The sequence below is a fragment of the Callithrix jacchus genome, chromosome 13 (genome assembly GCF_049354715.1).
Source record: "Callithrix jacchus isolate 240 chromosome 13, calJac240_pri, whole genome shotgun sequence".
Classification (NCBI taxonomy): Eukaryota; Metazoa; Chordata; class Mammalia; order Primates; family Cebidae; genus Callithrix; species Callithrix jacchus.
Window position 1 is genome coordinate 29,530,395 of NC_133514.1, and position 23,687 is coordinate 29,554,081.

At 43.6% G+C, this 23,687-nt stretch overlaps 1 protein-coding gene across 5 annotated transcripts in view; it reads right to left on the reverse strand.

Annotated features, from left to right (window-relative positions):
* Window positions 1-725: 725 nt before the first annotated feature.
* MFHAS1 (multifunctional ROCO family signaling regulator 1) overlaps window positions 726-23,687 on the reverse strand; it is a 107,088-nt gene continuing 84,126 nt past the window's right edge. For 2 of the 5 annotated variants that reach the window (XR_004732738.3, XR_013525278.1), the window contains 3 exons: window positions 14,150-14,276; window positions 6,844-6,954; window positions 726-3,419 (listed from right to left, as the gene is read on the reverse strand). Coding sequence is in view for 2 of the 5 variants with exons in the window: in XM_054243817.2 (XP_054099792.1) it covers window positions 3,034-3,419 (386 nt within the window). In the remaining 3 variants the exon portion in view is untranslated. The remainder of the gene's footprint in view (window positions 3,420-6,843; window positions 6,955-14,149; window positions 14,277-23,687) is intronic. The other 3 variants (XR_013525277.1, XM_035270227.3, XM_054243817.2) reach the window with 2 other exon arrangements.

The following is a 23,687-nucleotide window of genomic DNA, read 5'->3' on the forward strand; positions in this document are numbered from 1 at the left end:
GCTGGGTAGTCACTCATCCTCCATGGGGCCGGAACTCTGGGGCCCTGGAACATCTCAGGGGGTGCCTCCCCTAGAGGTCCCCGAGGTGGGAGTAGCCGCCTGGGCAAGACTCTGAGACGGCTTTTGTCTGGTGATGGACAAAAATTTAAAATCTCACTGGGGCCTCCAAAATGTTGTAGTGGAGCGAGCATAGAAAGTCAACACCAAGACAAAAGTATGCCAAATTGCAGGGACTTTATTGCCGGTGGCCACAGAGGACTCACATCTCTCTAACCCATGGACCTGAAAGGAGGGTGTTAAGGCTTTTTATACCCGTACAACCACCTTGGGAGTGAGGGTGAGGAGCAGGGGTGGGAGTGAGGAGCTTCAGACATTCCAGTGGATTCCTGGGCGAAGATGAGGGTGAGGGGCTCCGGACATTCTGAGGGCCAGGGAACTTTTGACATTCTGATTGTTACCTAAGTGGTTCACAAAAGTTAAGATAAGCATTTGTTTACACATTGTCTGGGTAGGGTCGAAATTACAAGTTGCAGGGGCCAAGATGGCATGGGTTTGGACTGCTTGCCTGTCACATTTGGGTTACAAAGAGCAGTTTCAACAGAAAGCCGAGGTATGGTTGAGGTAGGCAGGTTTGTGGGGCTTTTTACCATGTCACAATTCCCTGACAGAATTAAAAGCAAAAACAAATGAACAAAATCAGAAATAATGAAGCTCTGGGAGTAAAATTACTTGACCATTTCTTGGTATTTTTATTTGTTTTTTGTTTTTTTAAATTTCTGCCCAGTTACAACAACGAAATGGGAAACCACAATTACAATCCACAAACCATGGCATGAAAAACAACACACATCCCATCAGGAATTACACCTAACCCTTTCCTTCTTATTCATTCAAAAGAGTTCAATACACAAGTGTCAAATATGAGCACTGTAATTTTTTTTCTTAGAAGGGGGGAAAACATTTATTTTGGCAGTGCATGGACAATTCCAGGAAGTGGTTTTGATACCACAAGTTGCAGGAATAGAAACCCTAACAAACTTGGAGGGCATTTGTTTGAGAGGCAGCGGACGCCTTGCTTGGAAAACGTCCCTCTTGTGCTTACTGAATTGCCTGTCCGCCTCGGTGGCCACCGTGTCTTTCCAGGTATTGAAAGAGAAAATGGAATTTCTTGCATAGACAGCCGAAGATTCCTGTAGAGCAGAGTGATTTCTGTATCTCCAACCCTCCTCCCACCCTGAAGCAAATTCTCAAGCTTCTCTGGAGCATCTTTTGGTCACATGATCCTCTATCACGGTAAGCCTTTTGCTAAGACACATGTGACACCATGGTTTCCTCTGACACTGCTTCTCTAGGGTCCAGATGACAGCACAAAACATCACTTGTCAAAAATATCAGATATTAAGAATGTGGGTGGTTATGTTCATGATAATAGCAAATACTTTGCAGGGTGTGTCACCCAAAGGAGCATTTTTGTCATTTAATATGGTCCCCAGGGAGTTAGCCCCAACATCATACAAATAAGCCTTTTTAAAAATACTGGTCAAAGTTGGTAAATTTGACAGTTGAGGAACTGTCTCATGCCAATTAAAAAATTCTTACTGCCCAACTATTCAAAGGTCCAAAAAGCAATTAAATGTTACCATTCCAGTTTTACACACACGCACACACAGACGCGCACACACACACGAGAACTGTGACAAAAGGACTAACCAGATTAATCTTGTGATTGTGTTCTCAAAGAAAATGAAATCTCAAACTGGAGGAGTCCTATTCAAGTGCTAAAACAATGCAGAAATAGTCTGATCCCATTTGTTTTTAATGATCCTAAGAAATCCTTCTCTGAACCTCAGGTTCTGGAGTCAGTGAAGTTAACTCCTGGGCCACAAAACATTCTACAAAAATCAGTTTGTGATTTCTAGCAGGGCAGCTGCTTGCTTGTTATTTCTTTTAAAAAACGTATTGAGACTTTGTATACTGTGGCCTTCTAAGAGTTAATACTTTACAAAAGAAGCGAGAGTAGTGAGTACCAGCAACTCACTCTTCTTGTCTGACACTGGCGAGAAGCAGTCAGTTTTATACATTTTCAGTCAACACACAGAGGAGGTAAATGTAAACAGTGCTCTTTACATTCTCCAAAAAACGTGTTACTACTGTAGCATATGCTATTTGGCCCCAGTAAAAAGTAAAATGGAGAGCAATTTGTTTGGTTTGCTTTTTAAGTTTTGCCTCGTGAAGATTTTTTTTACAAAAGGGTTTTACTAGTTCTTGGCTGGAGACCATCCAATGAGAGGCTCTGCATTTATAAATAACCCGTGTGGGATTATGCTCTCCAGTGAGCATAACTGGAGCCTAAATTCACTACCTTAAGGTCTGACAGCCAGATGTGGAAGGTCTGCAAAGAGCTCTGCTAATAAGTAATATGTTTGCCAAGTGCTCGGCCAAATGAGGTCCTTATTAGGCAGGGCATTTTGTAAGATTCAGAACTGACTCCTGGTTATCTTAAGCCATTAACAGACTCAAGTTTTGCATGGACTTTTTGTCCTCTTTGGCCCCTAAGTGTGCCCCATCTCTGCCTGGCACTAATAACACGTGTGGAAAACAAAGGATTTCCCACCAGCCTGCCCGACGATTTACATAGGCAGGGACCTTTATTGAAAAGAAGGGAAGGGACACGGTCTGAAGTGCACATTTAAGGTTCTTTCTGATCACTGGCAATCTCTATGAACCAACACTTAATCCATGGGCTAACAGAGAAGTTTTTTTTTTTTAATCTGAGGAGGATTAAAGAATAAAGATAAAACAAAAACATCTTATACTAAAATAAGAAATCAGCCCCATCTTGGCACAGTTCTCATGCAGAATATTGCACCCAGTGTGAACTAACGCTAGAAGCTTCAAACTGTATAAATTTAAATGTATTTGCATATTATAAAAATAAAGATAAACATATACATATTTTACACTAGTTACGGAACAGCAATGAACGTCAGTCAATCCCTCTTTCACATTTAACAGAACTGAACTCTGAGTGCTCTAAATACTGCCACCTGTACTGTAACTATGGCTTATATGTGCACAGAAAACAAAATCCCTGAGAAGCCATTCGACTTTTTTTTTCTTTTCTTCAAGTAGCACGCTCCTCGGAGGATCACAGTTCTGAGGTTCAGGTTGTAAAACATTTGCTCCATGTTCTTGCCCATGCTTCCCCACCACCCCTCTCCACCCCTCTTCCCCAGTCTTTTGAAAAGCCCCCTGCAAGCACGCTTTGTCACTCAAGTTCACAGAACACGCTGCGGGGGGAGTGCAGAGGATATGCCAGGTGCAAAAGATGGTCCAGGTGTTTGAATGCTCTCTTTTCTCCATGGAAATTCCACAGCCACAAAAGTCACTGGTTTCTGTGCTTTTCACCAACGTTCTTCCTGTATGGGTGGACAAGAAGAAAGCAGAGAAATGACAAGTGAGATGTCTGTCCACACTAAAAAGCATGATTTCACTCAAAATTTTATAAGTGAGGTAGTCAATGAAAATCTGGAGTTTGATGACTACAGAATGCAGAAACTACTGCAGCCTTGGCACAGAAACAAGGTGGCATTCAGTTCCGATAAAATGGTAAGTGGAAAAACTATCAAATGTTTTTACAATGACATATGATGGGATGTTTTTGAAAGTGTTTTTTAAAACAACTTTTAAGAAAATATACAAAGACATTGAAAGGACAGGAAAAAGAAGTTATGATTTGTTTCCTCCAATCCCCCATCTCTTGTTAGGAGAGACACTGATTTCAGGAACACTGATAATTCAGCGTCTGCCTAAGACACTTCTCCAGTCCATACAAGATTCAGTCCTGAACTCATTCAAGCATGATACTAATGACATCTCCAAAAAACAGGAATTAGGCTGTTCACTCTAGTGCATTACTTATCTTCAACTCCTAACAATCCCACCAAGTAGGCTCCATCCTACTCAGCATCTTACTAAGAAGGACACTAAGGTTCCAAAAGGTGAAATAACTTCCCCAAGGGCACATACTAGCAAGTGGCAGAGCCAGGCCTTTCACTAGGGTGAGCTGACTCCACAGCATGCTTGAAAGCTAAAAGAGAAGTTGGATATTTGGAGCCCCAGGGAAGCGTTTCACATTTCTAAGGCACTCTGCCGTGAGAATTTTTCGAATGCCTATTAATACAGTAAACTCCTGAAAGAGATGGTTTTGAAAACTGTCTCAAATTAAACTAATAATATAATAAATCTAACTGTAAGGAGGATGGCAGTGTAAAAACACACATCTCCATCAAGCAGTTAACTTTGGTGGTGTGAGTTTTGGGTTCATGTGGGAGATGTGCTACATAAACACTTTCCCACTGAATCTAACAAACCTTTTGAAATGCAGACAGTCGTGCATGGCTGGCTGCTCCCCAGGCTACATGGAAAATTGAGAAACACAAGAATACCTAATCAAGGGCAGCTAGAGGGAATATCCCACTGTTCAACCAGTTTGAAAAGTTTTTCACATCTATACCATTTTCCACATTTGGGATCATAAGAGAAAACAACCATCAAAATCACCAACCTTCTCTGTTTCTCCCTACTTCTCTATCTCAATAAACTTGTCCTCCTCCTTTCAGGATCCACCTTCCTGGAACTTCTCCTGATTCTTCCTGGTAGAGTTCTTTCTTCCCTATGCTTACAAGATTCTGCTCATGCACCTATCATGGTAGGTACCATGTTTCAATTATAATTAGACTCTGACAAGTCTGTCTGTTGTGACTTTGATTCTCATCTTCCCCAAAGATGCTATTAGGTTCTGGAGGACAGGATCTGATCTAGCTCTTTATATATTCTCAATACCCGGCCAATGCCTACTAGAGGATAATTACTCAACAAAGATTGGTTGAATGAATGATACATCAGATGTGATGAAAAAGTCACAGGTAAAAAGTAGCCAAGATGTTATGAGATCATTATCAAAAGAGGTATATACAAAGTTTTAAGGAAGGCCAGGCACAGCAGCTCACACCTGTAACCCCAGTACCTTGGCAGGACAAGGCAGGTGGATCACCTGAGGTCAGGAATTTAAGACAAGTCTGGCCAATATGGCAAAACCCTGTCTCTACTAAAAATACAAAATTAGTTGGGTCTGGTGGTGCCTACCTAGGAGGCTAAGGCAGGAGAATTGCTTGAATCTAGGAGGTGGAGGTTGCAGTAAACCAAGATTGTGCCACTACACCCCAGCCTGGGTGACAGAGCAAGACTGTCTCAAACAAAAAAAAAGTATTAAGGAGATGTGAAGAACAGAGTGACCGATTATAGTTAGCAGGGCTAGGGGAGGCTTCCCAGAGGAGCTGACATATGACCTTGGCCGCAGCCAGCCAGGAGACTGAGAGGCAGCCAGGGTACACCATGGTTGACCTCCCATGGTAAGGGAGTGTCCTGTGTGTTGGCAGAGTGGCTGGGGTCTGATTGTGCAGGGCCATGTCCAGGAGTTTGAAGTTGAGCCTGTAATCACCAGGAAGCCATCCAAGGCTTTTCAAGAGGGAGAGATGTGATGAGATCTGATGATAAAAGATAATTAATGTTGGTCTGAAGGACAAAAAAGATGAGAGAGCAAGCAGGAGGCCAGCTGAAACTCAGTCACAGGAACCTTGACAGAGATGGGTGAAGTGGTTGCTGAGGGGGGTTGGGCCCTAAAGGGAAGCCTGAGTCTGCAGTTGAAGATATGGGTCAAATTCATTCATGTCAGGGCACTGATGGGATGGAATAAAAGGTGTTGGAAAATTACTGCATATAGGGAAGAAAGCAGAGGAAGGTGTTGAGGCTCACTACTCCTAGCTTGGGGCCAATGTGCAAAGCTACCCCATTACCCGAAACAGGGCACAGACTGAGGAAGAACTTTGGGGGAGGAAGACAATACATTCAGCTGTACACGTGTGAAGCCTACAGGACATCCCAGGATGCTCCAGGTGAGACACTGGAAACAGAGGTCCGGAGCTGAAGGGAGGGGCTGGCCTGGGGAGCCCAGACCCTGAGTCTTCCCAGGTTAGAGAATTGAAATCTTCCCTTCCTGGGATGCAACAAAGAAATGATGACTCAAGGTACTGAGGCATTTAGGCTGAAACTGAAGCCATGACATGTCGTATTAACCATGTTTTTTATTTTCTGTATTCTGATGCTTTCCTATTGGGGGCCTTGCAGACCCTGGAGGGACTGTCCCTCCTCCTAGACAATTCCTAGAGATGGTAAAACAACTTGCCCAGAGTATACTCTTCAACTACAAACCAACTAATCCTGAACCCACACCCTGAACACCTCCTTTACCGGCTCTCACACTCCAGGCCACCATCCACCTGCCCTAATCACCCCAGAGCCAGGTACCAGATGACTAAGGCAACCCCTATGCCCTGGGGCCACTGAGATTATTCAGATGAACCTGTCTTGACCTGCTTACCAGGCCTGGCCCACTCCTCCCCTCCTGCCCCCAGTCCCTCCCTCTCCCTGCCTTGTGATCACCCCTGCTGCTTCCCTGTGTAGTTCCTGAAGGTGTGGATCCACCTGATGTTTTATTGCTGCGTAACAGTAAAAATTTTTTTTAAATGACTTCCTTTTTCGAACAAGGATCTAAGATCACTGTCTACGCAGTATCATAGTAAATTAAGCAAAAGTCAAGCAGTTCCCTTCTTCCTAATTCCCACATGCAACTTGATTCTAGAGAAGTACAGGACTGTCATCTTAGGATGCCTGTTCTCCAGAATTTCTGCATCCCAACACCCCATAGCCCTGTTAAACTCTCCAAGTCCTCAAGAAGGCCTTACCTATTTAAGAAATGCTCTCTGCTTCATGGAGACTTACCCTTAAAAATTGGTGCTCCTAAAGTCACAGTTTGGGTACAGTAAAAATGATGGCATAAGAAAAAGAAGCACTATCTTTTCCACTTAATTTTCCAAGAAAGTATGAAGATACCTAAGCAGAGAGGGAAAAATTCCAGTATCAATGTGGCTGATGGGAGACTAAATAATTAAACACAATTCCCCTAGCCTGTTAAAATAGCAAGGCAAAGAGCTGTCTCATTCCTTGCATAGCACAAAACAGATCAATGCAAATCAATGTGATACCCCCAACAGGCAACCTCCACATGTGGCCTTTTCTTATAAAATACCATCCCATCCTCACCCTCTATATTTTAAAATTCTGTGGTCAGTGAAAAATTCTCCACTGTGATGAAGCCTACCTAATTCACCTCATGCCACTGCTTTTTAAAAATTTTTTTTCAAGTCCATACTAACTAATTTGTGTGCTGTTAGACATACATGGCCTGTTTATTTGGTGATACAAAGGCTACAAACTTCATCCTGCGTTTTAAGAAAGGCTACTGTGATTGGGCTTAAATATCTTTATGTTAAAATGATGTTACTGCCAAAATTCCTGTGCAAAGTAATCACAGTGCTTTTGAGAATACTTACAAACAGCAAGTAACTGGAATTTAATGGGGCTCTTGCTTGAATGGGAACTCTACAGTATACAGGCAATAATCCAAGATTTTAAAAGGGAATTTTGAAATGCAATAACTCAGCCTTCTCCTCTATTATTATTAGTACTTCCTAAAAAAGGAAAGCGTAGCTCAAGAGTTTTTTTTTTTTTTTTTTTTTTTTTGAGACAGAGTCTTGCTCTGTCACCAGGCTGGAGTGCAGTGGCATAATCTCGGCTGACTGCAACCTCCGCCTCCTGGGTTCAGGCAATTCTTCCACCTCAGCCTCCCGAGTAGCTGGAACCACAGGCCCGTGCCACCACGCCCGACTAATTTTTTTGTATTTTTAGTAGAGACGGAGTTTCACCGTGTTGGCCAGGATGGTCTCGATCTCTTGACCTCATGATCTGCCTGCCTAGGCCTCCCAAAGTGCTGGGATTACAGGTGTGAGCCACTGTGCCTGGCCAGCTCAACAATTTTCAAACCACCTCCCCCCGACTGTTTTTTTGCTAATTCTGTAACACATGATCAGCCAAAATCAGAATGAACTTCCTTCTTCCGTTTGAACCCCCACCACTCCTCAAATCATGGAGCACAGACAGATACAGAACTACTGCAGGAGAAATGCAACTGTCAGGAAGTAAGAATGACACATGCGCATTTCCTGTATATGCCAGGGTCAGTCCATTAAGAAACCACATGTTAGAATGTGGGCTGCATTCCAGTAATGCCTCAAGGTAAAACATTCTCATATGATGACCTGTTGAATTTTCTTGGTCTTTTACACAAACATCAGTAAATAAACTGGGTTATCTGGCAGAGTATCACAGTCTTCAGTTTAGTAGAGGAGGGAGTTGCTCTAATGCTCTTTTGAAGGAGAAAGAGAAGCATTCTGCAGGATCCCTACAAATGAAATGCAACCGGCAAGCTGCCATTTGTTCAGAGAAGCTCCCATGCTCCCTGGGAATTGGAATATTGGGTCTCAACCTGATCTGGACGGAGTAATTGAACAGAGACAGAAATTCACAAATAAAAGTTTTAAAAGATTATGCATTCTACTTGCTTCCTACCTTGCCCACCAGAAGTCTATTTTTGCCCTGTATTTTGACTCCTAATATCAAGGCTCAGGACCCCTGAAATATCTAGGGTTCAATTAGGCTGTGATGAAGATCTAAAGGAGGAGCCCTCTAATCAGCTCCAGCTCCTCTCCACCGTCTAGGAAATAGGAAGCTGGCATTGGGAGGAACAAGACGAGTCACTGTCTTTAGACTGAACTGTGCCAGAGATAATATGTTTATGAGAACCTCTTTAAATCTCAGAAATCTAGGCCAGGTGTGTGGCTCACACTTGTAATCCCAACACTCTGGGAGGCTGAGGCGGGAGGATCACCTGAGTCAGGAGTTTGACACCAGCCTGACCAACATGGTAAAACCCCATCTTTACTAAAAATACAAATTCAGGAATGGTGGCGCATCCCTGTAGTCCCAGCTACTTGGGTGGGCTGAGGCAGGAGAATCACTGGAACTCCCAGGGGGCAGAGGTTGCAGTGAGCCAGTGTGCTCCAGCCTGGGTGAAGGAGTAAGACTCTCTCAAAAAAAAAAAAAAACACCCAAAAAACAAAAAACCTCAAAAATCTCCTTCATACCAACAAACCGGCCAGAAAACTATTCCTGAAAGTGACACTAAAAATATTTACTGACTCCATGAACTAGGTGTTTGGATAAGACACAAGTTCACTACAAATAGGCACAAGGTTTCTTTTTGGGGTGAAGAAAATGTTCTAAAATTAGATTGTGGTGATGGTTGTATAAACACACCTCTGTAAATATGTTAATAATTATTTCAAGGGAGAGTTTTATGGTATGGAAATTATACATCAATAAAGCTTTTATAAATGTATCTGTCACAATCTGTAGCCTTGAGGAAGTCAGATTTTTTCAGAGCAACCCAGGCAAATCTGCTATTAGATGAATGTTCGCCTCATCTTAAATGCAGATATCCCTAAATATCAACTGGAGATATCCAAAGCATGGAAATTACTCAAATTTCTATCTGATAATCAGCAAAGAGGATAAGAAGCCACTCAGCTCGTTTCTCCCTGGAGGGTGAGGTGCAGAAGGGGAGGCATTTCGCCCTGTTCCTGTAACCTCTCAATGAAATGCTGGTGGAGACCTCAACCATCAAACCACTGAGACAAGTTATAAGAGTAAATTATGTTCTGTTCTTTGTTTTTTTTGAGATGGAGTTTCGCTGTTATCCAGGCTGGAGTGCAGTGGCTCAATCTCGGCTCACTGCAACCTCTGCCTCCTGGGTTCAAGTAATTCTCCTGCCTTAGCCTCCCGAGTAGCTGGGACTATAGGCATGCGCCACCATGCCCAGCTAATTTTTGTATTTTTAGTAGAGATGCAGTTTCACTTTGTGGACCAGGATGGTCTCCATCTCTTGACCTTGTGATCTACCTGCCTCGGCTTCCCAAAGTGCTGGGATTATAGGCATGAGCCATTATGCCCAGCCAAATCATGTTCTTAAAACAAAGCCAGGTGTGGTGGCTCACGCCTGTAATCCCAGCACTTTGGGAGGTCAAGATTGGGGGATCACCTGAGGTCAGGAGTTTGAGACCAGCATGACCAACACGGATAAACCCCATCTCTGCTAAAAATATAGTATTAGCCAGGCATGATGGCGCATGCCTGTAATCCCAGCTACTTGGGAGGCTGAGGCAGGAGAATCACTTGAATCCATGAAGCAGAGATTGTGGTGAGCAGAGATCGTGCCGCTGCACTCCAGCAGGGCAGCAAGAGCAAAACTCCGTTTCAAAAACAAAAACAAAAACACAAAAAATCAAAAACCTATTCCTTATTCTCTGTCTCTCCACATGGGAGAATAAAATATATAGAAATTTTTAAAAATGAGAAATGAAAGCTTGGCATTCATTTAAAAAGGCCAATCAGCTAACGGTCATCTATGGCTTCTTCTTTATAAAGAAGCATTGCAGCAGCATTAGTTTTACACATGGTCAAAAGCAGGTCACTAAATGACAAGTCCCTGATTTGACCAATAAAGGAGAGAGGTAAACCAGTTAAAGAAGAGCTTGGAATGTCTTTTTAAAAAACACCGTAAGATCTAGATCAGCCACCTAAGAGTAGGGTGATTACTCTGGTGTATCTGGGAGCCTTCTGGTGGGTACCCATCATCCCAGCATGAAGATTGACTGCCTTCCCATCGCTCTCAATCCTCTCCTGATTTGAACAGTAAGTGATAGTTTCACCCTACCTGAGGGTGGGAGGGACTGACAGCAGGTGGCACGGACAGTTTTACCTTTGTGCCACAGAGTAGTTATTGACCACAGAGCAGACCTAAGGCCTCATTGGCCAGGGGGCCCACCCTTAGAGGCATGGGCTGGAACTGAGCCATCAGAAAGTCCAGTGTACACATGTTAGACTCATCTAGGTGACTTCTTTTGTTTTTTAATGACTCATGCCTGGTCTCTTCCCTGAGAAATTCTACCTTACATGCCTGATTAAGAAAACCTGACCTTGGCCAGGCATGGTGGCTCATGCCTATAATCCCAGCACTTTGGGAGGCCGAGACAGGTGGATCACTTGAGGTCAGGAGTTCGAGACCAGCCCAGCCAACATGGTGAAACCCTGTCTCTACCAAAAAATAGAAAAAAATTAGCCAGGTGTGATGGTGTGTGCATGTAGTCCAAGCTACTCAGGAGGCAGGAGAATCACTTGAACCATGGAGGTGAAGGTTGCAATGAGCCAAGATGACACCACTGCACTCCAGCCTGGATGACAGAATGAGACCCTTTGTCAAAAAACAAAACAAACAAAAAAACCCTGATCTCTATGGTGACCTGCTTAAGTTACCTTGGCTGGAGGTGAAAGCCAGTGCAATAGCCCCAGACTTCCAATGTCTAATGCCTGCTGGGACCCCAAGTCTCAGGCTCAGGCCCAAGCTGTGTTGACTAAATGGCTACCTTCCTGGCCAGCTATCCTCATTGATCCCTCCAAATCTCCCGCTTTCGATACATTGTTATCCACTCAAAAATGGGCCCTTCCATGGAGCCTGGCCAGCCTCCACATGGGCTAGCTTTTGTTTTGTGTTCATGGATGTAAGCTGTGAGAGCTTAAGCGGGTGAAGGTGGGGAACATGGGCAGCACAAGCACAGACTTCAAATCTATGTGTGCTTTCCTATAAAGTCACACAAGAGATCATTTCCCCCTCGCAGCTGCACTAAAACATGGTAATTTCCAAGAAATGTCTTGCTAGGATGAAACTTTCCTATTTAGTGAACATTCCTTTATTTAGAGTTGAGAATTATATTGCAATGCTGTCATCCATTTCATGAGGCTTTATTTTTTAACTTGTTTCAAGATAAAATGATTCTAATAGCTAGGTCAAAAGTGGTTCAGTCCCTAAGGAGGCTGCCTCAGGATCTAGATGGCTGCAGCTATTTATCACTGCTTACCTAAGGCTTTGAGGCTGCTTGTTCATTTGGGTTCAATACACTGTCGAGAGAGAGGCTGAGAACATTTTTTTCAAGCTGGTATAAATGTGGTCTTTCCGTGGCAGTACAAGAAGCAGCCCGTGGGAAAACAATGATAAAGCTGGCTCAATGCTGGGAAGGTTTCTTATACAAATGGATATTTTAACCCCTACCTCTATCTTGCCTATTCAATAGCATGTGGCTAAGGCAAAACAATAGATTCATGTCTCTCTTGGCTCTGGAAAGTCTGTGCCAATGCAAAGTATATTGAATTTTTGTTTCCTTTGTTTCATATCCTGCTGGTTCTCTAATATCCCCTTGAGCTTTAAGAACTTAGTGAGTATCAAAAAAAAAAAAAAAAAAAAAAAAAGACAGAGAGAAAGAAAAAGACAATATACAATATCCCTTTATCTATCCTCATCCAGGTGTATCTGAAAGAAAGGGACCAATGTGTATAGTTTCAAGGAAATTAAAAAAAAAAACAATAAAATTTCTGTTGTTTGATATATTCAGGACAGGGGATATTCTGCTTAATATTAGATTGGTACAAACATAAGTGAGCAATTACTTTTGCACCAACCTAACACTCAATTACTCTGTAATCCTATTTTAATATTTAAGAAGCACTTCAAGATTCACAATGTCTGTTAGTAATAAATTAAGCTACACACATGACAGTTAAATAGTAGTCTGAATATAAGAGCGTTAGATAAGAGTTTCCCTTGGGTGTCAGTGATATTTTCCAGCAAGGATAGATTAGGGATGTTCTCTGTAATGAGTTGCTCAGTTTGGAGAAAGGGGGCACTGAGTCGAGTGCCCCCTACTTCTACTGCAGCAGCTAATGAATGAGGATGCCACGGGGAACCCTCGCTTTGCAGGGAGCACACCAAAGGCAGGGAAGCTGCCATGTCAGGGACGAGCCAAGGACACCTGTCATACTGCCCTGGAAGGCAGCTGGATAGCGAGTTTCCTAAGAGGAGATGACAGGTCACAATTCCTAAACTGCACGCTTTCTGATCTCCCTTAAAAAAAAGCTTAGAGTCATATATAATTTTTTCATTAAAAAATTCCATGTGACCGGCTAGGAAGAAAAGTCAAGTTTGCTGCATGGATATGAGTATTTTGCTGGAGAAATCATGTTGCTGACATCACCCAGATAACGAGGTTTGACCCAAAAAGATCGGTGGCTGCTGCTTTAAAGGTGGCCTCTTTGGTTTTTTTTTTTTTTTTTTTTTTTGAGGCAGAGTTTCACTCTTGTTGCCCAGGCTGGAGTGCAATGGTGCGATCTTGGCTCACCGCAACCTCTGTCTCCTGGGTTCAAGTGATTCTCCTGCCTCAGCCTCCCAAGTAGCTGGGATTACAGGCATGCACCATCACATCTGGCTAGTTTTGTATTTTTAGTAGAGACAGGTTTTCTCCATTTGGCCAGGCTGGTGTTGAACTCCTGACCTCATGATCCCCCTGCCTCAGCCTCCCAAAGTGCTGGGATTACAGTTGTGAGACACTATGCCTGGCCTTCTTTGGTTCTTAATACAAACAAGACAAAACAGAAAATACACATACACAAAACCCAAACAGGATGAGTGCCATCTAGAATAGTAAGCTCACATTCTATCCAAAAGTTACTTTGCACATGTACATTCTCTGTCTTCAAGTCCATTTTTGGGCAAGGCAGTGGCAAACTGCACAGCCCTTGATTTTCAGGGACTGACTCAAAAATCAGAACCATGCAACAAAAAAACAATCTATTACTGATTTTCTGCAGGCTTTGCTCGTGGGAGGGACCTGCACTGTTTTTTAAGTGGGAGCCAACTTAATTCTGCAATAACAGTTGACTGCCCATCAAAAAGTATGCTCTTCTTGGTTGCATATACCTGCAAATAAACTAAAAACCAATGAACTGTATACTGCAGATAAGTGAACTGTGACATGTGAATGACATCTCAATGAAGCTGTTAAAAAATGTTCTGACTTTATCAGCAAAAGTAAAGAAAAAAAAAATCATAAAAAAGAGGAAACCAAAGTTCCTGTTTGGCTGCATAAGTCATGATGCTGATGTCACACAGAAGAATTCTGTCTGTTAGGGGGGACTTTTCAAGATTTGTGCAGATGCAGTTTAAGTTGGATTTTTGTTGTCATATCTATGGAGCTGGGATCAGGAGCCAGGTCCAGGGGCCAGAGGGACTTTGAGAACTCACTTGGAACAGGGGCTGATCACAGTCGGTGTGGGTGGGTAAACCAAGGCAACATTCACTCGCTCGCTGCCGTTCTTGGGGCAAATGATCTCTGCCACTCCTTCTGGTCTGGGCTGACTCAGCAACTCCCCTGCAGGAGGAGAGAGAGAAATGTGTTAGGGAGATGTGCCCTAAATTACAAAGAAAGCACTGCTTTGGGATGGGAACACAGGGAGAAGGGCAGAAGTGAAGCAGCAAAGGGTTTGAGAACAAATGTGCAACCATGAACAGCAGAATTGCCTGGGCGCTGGCTCCAATGCACAAATTCTCTGCGTCACCGTGGAGAAAACTCTCATGGTTACGGCAGGAAGGCCCACACTAGACAAAGACAGCATCTGTTTGTCGCTGCTCTGCTCACCTTCCCGCTAACAGACTAACTCCAGGGATCTTTATCTAGATGTCACTGATTGAGCCAGAGTCCCCAGAGCCCTCCAAAGCAAGGGCTGCCAAGGAGGTGTTCATAATTAGGATTTGGGGCAGATGGGACTCAAGCAGACTATAGCAGCCATTCAACAAAGCCCTGTATAAATGACCTGGAAACACAGCAGACTAAAGGTGTTAAAAAAGCAAACACAGCTGGGCGCGGTGGCTCACACCTGTAATCCCACACTTTGGGAGGCAGAGGCAGCCGGATCACAAGGTCAGGAGTCTGAGATTAGCCTGACCAACATGATGAAACCCCGTCTCTACTAAAAATACAAAAATTAGCCGGGCATGTGGCACTGCATGTCATCCTAGCTACTCAGGAGGCTGAGGCAGGAGAATCGATTGAACCTGGGGGAAGTTGAATGAGCCGAGATCATGCCATTGCACTCCAGCCTGGGTGACAGCAAGACTGTCTCAAAAAAAAAAAGGGGGGGGACAAACAGCCTAAGATCAGCCCAGCCTCCTCCAGGCAAGGGGACTGCCCTGATAGGTATGTGTGAAGTAGATGCACTGACACACACTATCTCATAAGTCTAGTAAAAACACATAATTAACCTAATGGATTACCACAATACCTAAAGAAAGACCATTACTCTGCATGAACCTAGATGTAATGTCTCTTCAACAAGATCATTAAATCTCTAAAAGCAGTGATGAGTTCCATTCTGTCATCTATATGCCCAGGGCACCCTGTCGTTTCTCAGAGAGTACCCAAGAAACAGCTGCTGGCTGACAATGGAACACGTTATTGTTCAAACTGCCCTACTTAAACCTAGGAACTAAATTTTGTGGTGGTGTTTTGGAAACAGGGTCTTGCTTTGTCACCCAGGCAGAAGTGCAGTGGCCTAATCATAGCTCACTGCAGCCTCCATCTCCCAGGCTCAAGTGATCCTCCCACCTCAGCCTCTCGAGTAGCGGGACTACAGGTATGCAGCACCACACGTGGCAAATTTTTAACCTTTTACTTTTTTTTTTTTTTTTTTTTTTTAGAGACTGGAGTCTCCATATGTTTCCCAGGCTGGTTTCAAACTCCTGGCCTCAAGCAATCCTCCCACCTCAGCCTCCCAAACTGCTGAGATTACAGGTGTGAGCCACCATGCCTGGCTTCGAGAAAGACAATTCACCAAATTAAGGACATGAAATGTACACCAACTGGGGAAAGACACTACTGCAATTAAAACTTCACCTCTATGCACCAACCACTTCTATTGCTGACTTGAAATTCTAGAGACTCCAAAGAATAGCAGTCCTCCTTCATCCCTGAGAGATGTGTTCCAAGACCCCAGAAACTGAGGACAGTACCAAACTCTTTTTGCCTATAAAGAGTCACCTATGATAAAGTTTAATTTATAAATTAGGCACAGTAAGAAATTAATAACAATAAATAGGACAATAACAATATATTGTATTAATAACTAAAATTATGTGAATATGCTCTCTCAAAATTATTATTATGCTACATTCACATGTATTTGGGCCACTGTTGACTGCAGGTAACTGAAACCACAGGAAGTGAAACCATGGATAAGGGGGACCACTGTATCTGCTGACATACAATGATATGAACTTCCTTTGCCTCAAAATACTGTATTTCTGGCTGAGTGCAGTGGTTCATGCCTCTAATCCCAGCACTTTGAGAGGTCGAACTGGGTGGATCGCTTGAGCCCAGGAGTTTGAGACCAGCTTGGCCAACATGGTGAAACCCTGTCTCTACTAAAAATACAAAAATCAGCCAGGCATGGTGGCAGGTGCCTGTAATCCCAGCCAGTCAGGAAGCTAGGCAGGAGAATTGCTTGAACCTGGGAGGCAGAGGTTTCAAGTGAGCTGAGATGGGGCCACTGCACTCCAGCCTGGGCGACAGAGTGAGACTCTCTCAAAAAGCAAAACAAAAATGCCATATTTCTAAATGTCTCATCCCCAACAAAGCCCACAGTGATAGTGCATGCCCACGTCAGCATGGGGCTCGCAGTTTTTAATGTATAACTCGTTTAATCTTCACAATGTCCCTAGATGGGTTTATCCTCATTTTACAAATGAGGTTTGGGAGGTTATGTGGTATACCCAGGGCCAGGAGGTAACCTGCGGCAGACTCGAGATGTGAACTTGGGAACCCACTTCTGGGACCCTTACTCTTTGCCCCCAGCCTAATTCCTCCCCCAAAGTAGGGACTGCTTCTTTATGCCAGAACTCACCTTTCCTAAATGAGCAATCTAAAAACAGTATTTTTTTTTGAGACAGAATCTCAGTCTGTTGGCAGGCTGGAGTGCAGTGGCACAATCTTGGCTCATGTGACTGCTACCTCCCAGGTTCAAGCAAATCTCCTGCCTCAGCCTCCCAAGTAGGTGGGACTACAGGCATGTACGACCACACCAGGCTAACTTTTTTGTATTTTAGTAGAGACAGGGTTTCACCATGTTGGCCAGGATGGTCTTGATCTCCTGACCTCGTGATCCACCCACCTCGGCCTCCCTAAGTGCTTACAGGCGTGAGCCACTGCGCCCGGCAAACTAAGCATTATGCTTTTATGAAAGACATTAATTTCCTGATGTGAACATTTGTATACAGTGTCGCACTAACTGACTGTAACTTGGGTTCCTTAACCAAACTCCTGTAAACAGCAAATTGCTACAAAGTTAATTTAGCATCATTAGCTTGTATCATGGGTATGTGGATATGAGAACTACACTTCAACACCAGGTAGGAAAAGATCCCCAAATATAAAAATGCAAGTTAAAAATGTAAACGTTAAATGCTTATCAAGTAATGAAATGAACCAAAGTAACAGCATGTTTGAGCTAGACTGGAACCTGGAAGGTGTCCAGTCCAAACATCGATTAATAAGTCAGAAGCTCTCTGAGTTTAACAGATTTGCTCCAAGTCCCACAGAGAGCTGCACGTCCGTAAACCAACCCACCCATCACGTACCACAGAAGCTAGGACTCCAACGAGAAGGTGCTGTGGGCACCCCAGGCTCTTAACACCCTTACTTCCGGGACTGCCTTCACCTAGCTCCTTGCCTGGCATCTTCAAGTTCTACTTTTGCCCCAAAATCATCCCCAGGGCTTGAACACAGATGGGGCTTCTTTGGTTTCCCCTGAAAACTCTCTCCTGGTCCTAATTCCACACAGGCCCCAGCTCCCTCTGCTTTTATCTACCTGGGCACCTAGAGTAACAACTGGGGGTGCCAAACCCCTGCCCTCAGCACCCATCCCTGGCACCAGCCTGGCACAGCTGGCTTCTTGGCTAGTATGTCATAGCTTTCAGTGATCAGATCATTTTGTCAGAGAATTTGAAATAACATACAGCAGACTATTAAGCCTCAGTTATCAACTCTAACTGTACCTCAGACTCTCCGTGTAACACAGAGCCAGGTAACTTTTGTTTGGGTCTTAGAAGCACTGCCATCCATGGAAACAGAGCATGAAGGTGGAAAGCATTGAGAAGTTCCACACATGTGAAAAATTCACTTGATGTTAATAAATACTGAGCAACAAGTAGAACAGTCCATAATTTCCGGCACATTTGTATACTCCAACAACCTACTACGTGGTGACAGTATCCTTAGGACTTAAGAAACCTGCACAGTTCCCAGATTAATAACATAAGAAAAACAGCTTTTTCACGGGGCCATGGTGGCTCCGGCCAGTTGTCCTGGCACTTGAGGAGGCGAGGCCATGAGTTCAAGGCCAACCTGAGCAACGTTACACGCTCTCACTGACAAAAAAAAAGAAAAACAGCTTTTTCCTTTCAAAATGATCTTAACTCAAATATGAAGAATGGTTTGTGTGTGCGCTATCTAGTAAAACAGAAGCTAATCATTCTCAAATTTAACATAAACTTGATCTTCAAAATAAACTGTATTATTTCACTGAGTAACTAACTACTGAGATGTCACTGTCTGTGAGAACTGAAGAAGATGCAGGGGTCTGAGAGTTTAGGGCACAACCTCCACCATGGAGGATCCCAGTGTCCACAAGGGAGGCAAGTGTGCAAAGAATACAGTCCTGTATGATGAGGTCCCAAGGAAATTTACATGAGATGTTGGAGGTGTTGGAGAAGGAGAGATTCATACTGATTCACAGGATTGGGAAAGACTTCAGAGTAGGGACACTTAGCCAAAGGCCCCTGCGACTTTTGTTATCAGAGTGGAGAACAATGCATGCATTGTCCTTTACCATCATACTATAATGTATGTCAAACTGCAAAACAAGCCTAAGTTAACCCCGGAAGAAGAAAAGATGACCACAGCAGCAACTGACATTCAGTGAGCACTTTTTATTTGCTTGATGTTGTATATGTGTCATCTCGGTCTTCACAATAACACCAGGAGGTAGGGATAATTATTATCCTCGTTATATACAGAAGAGGAGATTGAGGCTCAGATGGAAAAGGCCACACTTTGCCAATGGTCACAGGAAGAAGTGGCTGTGCTGAACTTTGACAACAAAATTGACTAAACGCGTCACTACCAGATATCCTGTGTCAAGGATAGCATGATGTTTAAATTAGGTAATACATACATGAAACATACTAAACAGTGTATCTGGCATCTAGTAAGTTCTTGACACTATTACTGTAGTCATGAAAAGATTCTCTAAAGGCTTGCTTTTCTAAATATACAGAGTTCATACAAGCACATGTGAGGACATGGCGATAAGATGCTGTAGGTGAATCAGAAAGCCCTCACTGGATACCAAATCTGCTGATGCCTCAATCTTGGACTTACCAACCTCCAAAACTGTGAGCAATAAATTTCTCTTCCTTATAAGCTACCCAGTTATGAGTAATGAAGGGTAAAGTCTAGAGCAGCTCCTTGGATGGTAGAGAAGTTTGCTGGGCTAGGAGCCAGACTATCCATGGTCAGCTGGCCAAAGCTAGCAGGCAGGGGACTGTCCTCTGGGTGCAAACAAAATTCCCTGGGTAGCTGTCTTGGGGGTGAAGAAGCAGGCTGTGGGGAAAGCATGCTATTGGACATCCTGGGAAACTTGATGAGGCATTAGCTGTGGTTGTCCGTGGAAGGCCACCCACATGGGATGCTGAATTTATGGGAAAGGCAGCTGGAATACCCTGAAAGGGGATGAATTGCTGCTGAACTTTTGAGGGAATTACTCAGTGTATCCAGGCTATTGGTGGACTTGGCAACAATCTTCCTGCTGAGACATTAACAAGTCAGCTGGAGTACACACAGGTATATTCCGGCTTTTAGCCACATATGCTCTTAGGGGATTTGGGGATTCAAAGAGTGGTTCCCCAAAACTGTAGGGATGCTGCATTCTTCCTGTGAACAAGGTTTGTTCTCAGCTCAATTATGGAGTCAGCCTTCCTTATCAGTGGGTTTTGCATCCTTGGATTCAACCAACTGCAGGTTGAAAAAAATTCTTAATTGCATCTGGGCTGGACGTGGTGGTTCATGCCTATAATCCCAGCCCTTTGGGAGGCTGAGGGGTGGGGTCAGATCATTTGATGTCAGGAGTTCAAGACCAGCCTTGCCAACATGGTGAAACCCCCTCTCCACTAAAAATATAAAAATTAGGCAGGTGTGGTGGCAGGCAACTGTAATCTCAGCTACCTGGGAAGCTGAGGCAGGAGAATCACTTGAATCAAGAGGCGGAGGTTGTAGTCAGCTGAAATCGTGCCACTGCACTCTAGCCTTGGTGACAGAGCAAGACACTGTCTCAAAAAAAAAAAAAAAGAAAAAAAACAAATTGCATCTGTACTGAACATGTACAGACTTTTTTCTTGTCATTAGTCCCTAAACAATATAGTATAACAACTATTTACATAACATTTGTACTGTATTAGTTATTATAGGTTATCTAGAGATGATTTAAAATATAAGTGAGGAGGACAGGCGTGGTGGGTCACGCCTGTAATCCCAGCACTTTGGGAGGTCGAAGCAGGCAAATCACCTGAGGTCAGGAATTAGAGACCAGCCTGGCCAACCTGGTGGAATCCTGGCTCTACTAAAAATACAAAAATTAGCACGGCATCATGGCACATGCCTCTAATCCTACTACTTGGGAGGCTGAGGCAGGAGAATCGCTTAAACCCAGGAGGCGGAGATTTCAGTAAGATTGTGCTATCGCACTCCAGTCTGGGCAACAGAGTGAGACTCTGTCTCAAAAAATAAAATAAACCACACAGAAGGATGTTCACAGGTTATGTGCAAATACCATGTCACTGGGTATCAGGGACTTGAGCATCCAAAGACTTTGGTACCCACGGGGGTCTTGGAACCAATGCCCCACAGATACCATTCCTCTGCAAAATGACTCAAACTGATAGGGTCACTTGATAATTGAATATATCCTGATGTATGATTCCAATGACAGCTACAAAAACTTACCACATCAAAAATTATGATCCTCTGCTAGAACTGTGTTTTCAATTTCAGCACATATCTCTGCAACTCTAAAATGTAGGAACCCACTGAGTTCTGAGCAATTTAACAATGTGAGGAAATTTCCATTTCCAGCCATTTGTAGAATTCTCAACTCCAGTTTTGATTCTGAATGCTGAGACTTCTTTAGATTTAAAAAAAAAAAAAAACACTCAAAAACACCCTTCAGTGCCTTGAAGCTTTGGAAACAATTTGTGAAATCTTATCCGTCACAGAGTACAATCAGCAGGGCAAAAAAACCCAGGCCGGTTGGGGTTCTCAGAGGTGCCCCTTATATAAGAATGCTCTCAGCACCGCTCTTCCGCGAGTATCCATGGTCACTAGGCAACACTAAACAAACTCAAGGTCAGCACTTCTTCCAAACATCCTCCAAAGTGGTGATAGTTATAGGCAAAAGGAAGAAAAAAGGTCACAACCTTGATTACTTCTGTGGCTCACACAATGGCTCTCAGATTCTCCCAGTGAATAATGCCGGGGGGCCGTACCAGGCCCACACGCTGGGCACGGATGGTGGGCACCTTTCAGTTTTCCTTTCATGGCAGGTGCTCCACCTGGAGCCCATGAGCTCAACTTTTCTTTGTGTAGCCCAACTCCTGTCAGAAGACTATCATCCTAACAGTATGACATAAAGCTTTTTTAAAATAATTTTTTTGGTTTGAAAGATAGGAGGGAGAAAGGAATGACTAAATGATCTCGGGTTTGCTAAACCAACAAGAGGTGCGTTTGTTCCAAGGGCCCCCTTACAGATCATCAGTGAGGTCTCTTCTAGATCAAAAACCTGTGGCCTCAGATCACAACGCCCCTTCCAATGCATTTGGCAAATGTTCAACCATAGAAAACCAAGGGGAAAAAGCTGCTATTAAAATTACTTTTCAAATCTCGACCAGAGTTTAGTCTCTTCCCTCATATTACAAGCTTATACAGCCAACCCCTGTAATCCCAGCATTTTGGGAGGCTGAGGCAGGAGGATCACAAGGTCAAGAGATCAAGACAATCCTGGCCAACATGGTAAAACCCCATGTCTACTAAAAATACAAAAATTAGCTAGGCGCGGTGGCACGCACCTGTAGCCCCAGCTACTTGGGAGGCCAAGATTACGCCACTGTACTCCAGTCTGGCGACAGAGCAAGACTCAGTCTCAAAAAAAAAAAAAAAAATTCATACACATCCAATCCTCTGTAGCATTCAACCTTCTGTCTTCCTCATGCAATTCCTCTTCCTCCTGCACTCTCTGTTTCTAACACTTGCAACAGAGAGAGAACCCATCTCCCCCTCCTCTAGGCCACTCTTCCTCCAGGATGCCCACCTGCTACAAAAGCGTCAGGGTCTTAGTATCTCCAGAGTCCCTGAGGAGTTTCCTTCCCATAATGTCCATTACAACATTGGGATGAAAGGCCAGGTAGAAACTTCAGGAAGATTCCACTTTGAAGTCTGAGACTCTACCAGACACAAAATAAATATTCCTGGGGGCCAGATAAACATCCCAGGCCAACAAGTAAACCTGTCTCAGGTGGCATGTGTTAATATGTAGGAGAAATTTCCCCGGGGAGGTTTCAGGAAGCTGAGTCACCTACTAAGAAGGGCTTTATTTTTGGTTCTAAGACAGAACAATAGCAAAGTATTGTTCTATATCTAATTTCTTTAAACTTACTGTTCTCAGCATCTTTATCGGTCCCAGATGAACCCTGATACTATAAAAGTTGCAATAACACAAGAACAATAGATGCTTTCTTTAGATTTTGTATAAGATTTCTCTGGAATTTCTAAAAATCCTAGAAAAAGGCCAGGTGCGGTGGCTCACGCCTATAATCCCAGCACTTTGGGAGACCAAGGCTGATAGATCAGTTGAGGTCAGGAGTTCGAGACCAGCCTGGCTACCATGATGAAACCCCGTCTCTACTAAAAATACAAAAATAAGCCTGGCAAAGTGACACACATTTGTAATCCCAGCTACTAGGGAGGCTGAGACAGGAGAATCACTTGAACATAGCAGGCAGAGGTTGCAGTAAGCTGAGATTGCGCCACTGTACTCCGGCCTGGGGATCGAGCCCGACTCTGTCTCAAAAAAAAAAAAAAAGGAAAGGAAAGAAAACTCAGAAAGGAACCATGGAGCACCACTTGAAGCTTAAATGAAGCGGTTTTATGATGCTGGGGGTATAGAAAATCATTCCTCAAAATATGACACCTGAGTACTTTTGAAAGCTAAGAGGCCTCAGAAATAAGCCTCAGAATGAAGGTCCCTCTAACCTTGTCTTGTGCCTCCCCAAACCCCAAGGGCAGGGACTATTTCTGGAATTTCCTTATCTGACCAAGAAGGCTTGCCACAAGAATCATAAATGCTTTCTGTGCCCTCCCTGGAATCTCATTATCTCAGGAAAAAATCTGAGGAATGTGACCATACCTGGCAGACTTTTTCACAAGATAATGTCTGCCTCTCAGGCTCATTCAGATTCAAAAGAGAATCACTTAGAAGTTAATTTCTGTCTCTGTGGTCCATTCATTCTCCCTAATAATCACTTACTGCCTCTCAAAAGAACTGTCTACATTCTCATCTCTTCCCTCCCCTATGAAAAAGGGTATAACTTCTGCACCCTATTGTGGGGTTAGGGTAATCATTCTGTGATCCCCCTTGAATGTTAATAAATTTATTTGCCTTAGTAATCATCTTATTAATTT